We start from the raw sequence: 6,884 nt of genomic DNA, 5'->3' as shown, positions 1-6,884 counted from the left end.
GAGAACATCAACAATATTAAAAAGGACCAGTGAGAAATGAAGGATACACTAACTGAAATAAAGAATAATTTACAGGGAATCAATAGTAGAATAGAGGGTACCAGGAATCAAATGAAGAATTTGGAATATAAGGAAGTAAAGCACACCCAATCAGAACAGCAAAAAGAAAAAAAAGAATCAAAAAATATGAAGATAGTGTAAGGAGCCTCTGGAGCAACTTCAAGCATACCAACAGTCGCATAATGGGGGCGGGGGGGGGGGGGGGGCAAGGGCAGAAGGAAAAAGGAGGGACCAAAAAATTGAAAACCTATTTGAAAAAATAATGACAGAAAACTTCCTATACCTGGTGAAAGAAATAGACATACAAGTCCAGGAAGCACAGAGAGCCCCAAACAAGATGAACCCAAAGAGGCCCACACCAAGACACATCATAATTAAAATGCTGAAGGTTAAAGACAAAGAGAGCATTTTAAAAGCAGCAAGAGAAAAGCAGTTATAGAGGATGTGAACATGTACATGCACATGTGCACATCCTGATTTCTCAACAGGAACTTTGCAGGGCAGAAGGAGTGGCAAGAAATATTCCAAGTAATGAAAAGCAATATTAACCTATAACCAATATTATTCTACCCAGCAAAGCTATCATTTAGAATTGAAGGTCAGATAAAGAGCTTCCCAGACAAGAAAAAGGAGTTCATCACCACCAAACCAGTATTACATGAAATGTTAAAGGGCCTTCTAGAAGAAGGAGGAGGAGGAGGAGAAGGAGGAGGAGGAGGAGGAGGAGGAGGAGGAGAAAAGGAAGATGAAATGGGAAGAGGAGGAGGAGGAGGAGGGAGAGGGAAGAGGAAGAGGAGAAGACATTAAAAATATGAACAATAAAATGGCAATAAATACATATCTATCAACAATTGAATCTAAAAATCAAAATAAATGAACAAGCACAACGGAATCAGACTCATAGATCAGAGAACATTTTGACATTTTCCAGATGGGAGAGGGGGTTGAGAGGATGGGTGAAAAAGGAGAAGGGATTTAGAAGTACAAATTAGTCATAGCCCATGGACACAGACAATAGACAGGTGAAGGCCTGGCATGGGTGAGAGAAAAGTGCAGGGGGCAAGGGAGAAAAATGGGGGACATCTGGAATACTCTCAACAATAAAATAAGATTTTAAAAATATCAATGAAATTTAACACATTATATGAATAATAAACAAAAATTACAAATAACTAAAATTAATTCATGAACAAATATCAAACCCAAATATAACACTAATCATTAAAGGAATTAAGTTGGCAATCAAAATTTTCCCTACACAACAACAAAAGACAAGAAATACTCAAAATTTTATAGATGAGTTTTATAAAGCCTTCAAGGATTTCCCCTTTTTACTGAAAATATTTTAAGGAAACACAAAGATGAAAGAAAACATATTATTGATGCCAAGATCAGATGTCTGGAATGGGCAAATCTATATGGGCAAAAGAAAGATTAGTGATTGTGTAGGGGGAGGTTTTGGAGTGTTACTGCCTATAGTTATGGGGATGATAAAAATTATTTGGGATTGGTTTGTGGTGATGTTTGCACACTTTGTGAATGTGCTAGAGACCATGGCATTGGATTGAATAGATGAACTCTGTGATGTGTGAAACATAATTTCACTAAAGCTGTTAAAAAGAAAACATCAGATGAATGCAAGAAAAAAATTATACTATCTCACTTATGAACATAACTAGGAAATTCTTAAGTTAAATACTGATGAAAGTTAATTCAATTTTTACTATTCTAAGTAGCGTTATTTCAAGAATGCAACAATTCTTCAACATCAGATAACCTATATTATAACAATTTATTATTAAAAAATCAAATAATAAAAACCATATGACTATTTTGATGAATTTATTTTTTTATTAAACAGGTATTTATTCCATGCTTAATATGTGACAGACACTATACATTAGTAAACAAAAGAGAAAAAGTCCTGGTACTCAATAGAAATGAAAAAAACACATATGACCCCAGCTGGTGTCACTCCGTGGTTGAGCGTCTACCTATGAACTAGGAGGTCCCGGTTCGTTCCCAGTCAGGGCACATGCCCAGTTTGCAGACTCAATCCTCAGTAGAGGGTGTGCAGGAGGCAGCCAATCAATTATTCTCTCTCATCATTGATGTTTCTCTATCTCCCTCACCCTTCCCCTCTGAAATCAATAAAAAATATATTCTAAAAAAATAAAAACAACACATTTAATAAAATTTTACATCAATTCTCAGCAAAATATGGTTAAAAGAGATCTCGTGTACTAAGTCAACAATATTGATCAAAACAAGAACAAACATCATCCTTAATGCTGAAACATGAGCAGCTTTCTCACTGATCCCAATAAAAAAGATGTCTATATTAGAGACTGATGTCCAACAAATTAACTTTAAAATGTGAAACATAAAAATTGCAATGAAAAAAATAAATTATTTCCTTTATTTAAGATGAAATAATGAAAATATACTTTAAGATAAAAAATTAAAATGTAGTTTCCCTTCATTTATGATGAAATAATTAAAACCCCAATAGTATCTTAAGCCATTAGAACTAGGAAAATAGTTCAACAAACTTGACAGGTACAAGGTCAGTATACAAACCACCAAGCAACCCTACATACTAGAAATAATGAAGTAATAAATGTAGTTGAATTTTTAATTCATAATGAAAACAAAAACTAGAATGTATTTGGTAATATAGCTAACAAAAGTAGTGTGTGACCTTTATCAAAATAAAATTCACCAGTGGCAACAGCAGAACATCCTTCATGCACAAAAATCTTGTTGAGCCTTTGCATAACCACCACCTTGCCCAGCCATGACCAAACTGTGAGTCCATGGCCCAGAACTAGGCTCACAAGGAAGGAAGAGATTTGCATTCACATAGTAGACTATTCTACTCATATAATTATTTCAAACTGCTTTGGCAGTGAGGTCCCTCTGGTGAGAATCCATCTTAGATATATTCTCATTTCTTTGCCCATAATTGACACATTCAAATTGTGCAGCAAGCATATTTTAAAAATTTTTAATATTCTTAAAAATGTAGTGCAGATACCAAAAACTGTCCGTGATCTCTTTGAGTTTATATTCTCTGCAGCTGGAGAGTGCAAATTGAAGGGGACAATGACAGTTGATAGGTTGTAAATAAGCAAAAAACAAAGGTAATTTCAAAAAGAAATAATTAATATTTTACCACAATTTTAATGCACATATCTCTCACAAATCTCCTTCTCACTAACTCTCCAACTGAGTTTCATGATCTAAGGGACCTCTGCTGAAATTCTGTTGGTTTCTTTCTGAAGTTGCCACAGGCCTTGTGCAGCATTTGCTCTGCTATCGATGCTCTTGTGTTCTGCCATTTCTATAGCATCACTATGATGAGTGCCAGGGCTACCTGTCTAGCAGTGCACACGAGCTGGGGAATCTTCTTTTATCCTGGGGCCCCCTCACCGGATTTTTGGCTATTCGGTAAATGGTTTGAAGAGGATAAACAAATGTGCTATGTGTGGTCTTTATAGGACATGCATAGGTCCAACAAACAATTTCAAATTTCTCCATTGTCCTTGGATACCTACAGGTATATGTCTATACCTGCAATTCCATGGTGGCACCAATATATGTCTTTTAGGTCATTTCCTTGCAAATGACAGAATATAATTCTGACTTACTTAAACAACATAAATTAAGACAACAACAATAATTAAAGAGGGAATTCATGAATTTGGTCTGGGGTAGCTCACAGCATCCAAGGGAGAGTCGGTGGGGCAAGGTGGTAAAAAAATAGACTTAGGGGTAAGTCCATTTGGTTCCGAATTCCATCCCCACCACTTACCACTCTGAGGCAGTTTCCTCCCTCTTCTTAAAATAACGATAACTAAAGCATTTCCCTAAAGCACTTGTGGTTAAATACACATTATGTATATAAAATGCTTGGCACAGTCCCTGACATCATGCAAATATCTGATCATGTGTTCTTATCATAATTCATGTTTATGAATCTGCCTTGAAAAGGAAGAATCTAGGATAACACCAGTGATCTTATCAGTGGGCCACTGGGATTGGCTGTCAGAGTACTGCAAACAGAATGGCTGACCTCTGCCGCTCTCTCCTCATCTGAATCTCTCCTCATTAAAATTCCTACAGAGTGAATGGTCTGACATTGACCATGTACTCATTCCTGTACCAAACACTGTGCAAGGAAGAATGAATGAATAATGAGCAGGGACGGTGAGAATTTGGGGTCACCATGATTAACAGAACCTATGATTAGAAGTCTCTATGGAACTATATTGAGCAAGTGGAATTTAACTGCTAGAAGCATGGCAAAGATAGACGAAGTGTAACAGAAATGTGTACCATACTGTGTGTAATAAATTAAGTATTTTTCTAGGAAAAATACCTAGGACCACTTTTCTCTGACTCAGCCTCAACTGGTAACATTCTAAGAAATTTAACTCCCATCTCTGCTTAAGTATTCTTAAGAAAAGCTGTAGGGCACCTTGCAGATCCTGATATCAGAGAATTCTCCTGAATATCCAGGCACTATTTATTGGAGTTCTACCCAGAATCCTCATCATTCTGATGTTATTATTTGAAGCACCAGAAATATTTCCTCAACATCCTTTTCACAGCAGCCTTCATCTCCTTGTTCTTCAGGCTGTAGATGAGGGGATTCAGCATGGGGGTGATCACACTGTACTGCAAGGAGAAGATTAACTCTCGAATGGATCCAGAATTTGGCATGAGATAACGGAGAAGTCCCGAACCATAAAAGAAGATCACAGCAGTGAGGTGGGAGGAGCAGGTAGAGAAGGCCTTGCTTCTGCCTGTGGAGGAGCTGATGCGCAGGATGGTGGACAAAATGCGAACATAGGAGAAAAATATCAGGAGAAAATTTCCAAAGAAATGCAGGAGGCTAGAGCACAGCAGGGCAGTAAAACTTGCAGTCACATCAGAGCAGGACAAGGGGTAAAGAGAGGGCAGCTCACAGCAGAAGTGGTGGATATCTTGAGCCTCACAGAAGTCTAAATTGAGAGCTACAAGGATATTGATAAGAGCATCCAGAAAAGCCAAACTCCATGAGGCCCACACCAGCCCCATACACAGCTGTCTGTTCATCACCTGGGCATAGAGCAGAGGAGAACTGATGGCAACATAGCGGTCATAGGCCATCACAGCGAGTAGGCAGGATTCAGTGCCCCCAGAGGCAAACAGAAAGAAGACCTGAGCCAGGCAGCCCTCTACTGAGACAGTTTTCTTCTCAGACAGCAGATTCTCCAGCAGCTTGGGCACAGTGACAGAGGAGTGGCAGAGATCGAGGAAGGACAACTGCCTCAGGAAAAAGTACATGGGGATGTGAAGACGGGGATCAAACCCGATCACCAGCAGCAGCATCAGATTCCCCATCAGGGTCAGGAGGTAAATAACAAGGAACAGCACAAAGAGCAGAGCCTGGATCTGGGGATCCACAGAGATCCCGAGGAGGATGAACTCAGAGATAACACTGTGGTTCCTCATTGCCTTCAGTATGTTCTTGGGAATGTCAGAAATAAACTGGGTGAAGCCTCTTCTAATGTCTGATATCTCAGTGTTTTCACCCTATTCTCCATTCACAAAGTTTCATGCCCACTCAAAAATGTATTTCTGAAATGGTAAGTCTCTAGATTTCCTAAAAAGTGTAATAATCTTTTCTACAGAATCTCAACACTAGATCAACTCGCTGTCCACATTTATTGTTCTTTCTGTAATGTCTTAGAGTTAATTTCTTGTTGTTTTATTATTCAATCTACAGAAGGATGTTTGTAAATGGTTGATAATAATCCAGTAGAAAGAGAGAAATTCCAGGAGGAATGAGATACAATTGCAGAAATGGTGTCTCTGGAGCAGCTGGGTTTCACAGCAGAAGCAGAGCATGGATGGCCTTAGGTGAGAATAGGTTTTCTTCATTCACAAAACACGCATGCAGTCAGTAGATTTGGTGTTAGGAAGGAAGCACTTCTCATCTGATGGCTTTTGTTATTCACTAAGTATTTAAATGAGATCATTAATGGAAAGTGAAGAGGGGTAGTGGCTGGACATTTGCCCAGTGAGGAGAAAGGGAGTTAATTAGAGACAAAGCAGCACAAAGATATCCCAGATACGGTGTAATTTATCACAAGAAACTGTTGACTGATATGAAAACATACTCTGGTCATAATCTCCATGCCCAGTTTGTGTGATCTATTCAGAGTCAGCTCTTGTCAAGTCTTCATGACACTTGTAAATATAGACTACCCACTAACTTTCAAAAGCTTGACCCTTTTTTCCAACTGTGATCCGACAACCGAGATTACAACCATCAGCTCAGGCTAACCCTTCAACACTATTAACCACACCATCTTGACCTTCATGTCCAGCTCTATCTCTTGTGTTCATACTACAAGACCAGCACATTCAATTTCTCAAAAGCCATGCTTTCTCCCCCACTGTTTATCCAAACAACACACAGGCCTAAAGCTACTCTTAGGAATCAATTCCACATTACCTGCATTTCTCGCCTCGTTGAGCAATAACTAACACTGAGTTAAAGAAAAACCTTTGAAAATCCAGTAGCCCAGAAGACAAATAAGTTTAAATATCAGTGTGAGAATTTGGTATTAAGGTGAAGTTTAAAAATTCCTGTTGATATAGATCTCCTCCTTGATTTCTAAAAAAGGAAAATACATGGGTAAATTGTAAAAACCTAAATACTTCCAGTCATGTTGATATTGCATTTTCTCTTGTTATTATTTTACTTTTTTCTTTTACTCACCACTCAAGTTCTAGCTATAGAGACTGGATTCATCCGGAGAACAGCACATCAG

At 38.2% G+C, this 6,884-nt stretch overlaps 1 protein-coding gene across 1 annotated transcript; it reads right to left on the bottom strand.

The window, feature by feature from the left end:
- Positions 1-4,629: 4,629 nt before the first annotated feature.
- Positions 4,630-5,559, bottom strand: LOC139005564 (olfactory receptor 8S1-like). Its single transcript, XM_070407793.1, has one exon. The coding sequence runs from the start codon at positions 5,557-5,559 to the stop codon at positions 4,630-4,632; it is 930 nt and encodes a 309-aa protein (XP_070263894.1).
- Between the last annotated feature and the right edge of the window lie 1,325 nt (positions 5,560-6,884).

The sequence above is a fragment of the Myotis yumanensis genome, unplaced genomic scaffold, assembly GCF_028538775.1.
Source record: "Myotis yumanensis isolate MYYU_CA2020_CCGP unplaced genomic scaffold, mMyoYum1.0.hap1 SCAF_3, whole genome shotgun sequence".
In the NCBI taxonomy this organism is placed as follows: Eukaryota; Metazoa; Chordata; class Mammalia; order Chiroptera; family Vespertilionidae; genus Myotis; species Myotis yumanensis.
This window is presented reverse-complemented; position numbering and strand designations above follow the sequence as displayed.

Excerpts from the sequence above, each read along its gene's own strand:
- LOC139005564 (XM_070407793.1), bottom strand. The coding sequence starts at position 5,559 with ATGAGGAACCACAGTGTTATCTCTGAGTTCATCCTCCTCGGGATCTCT.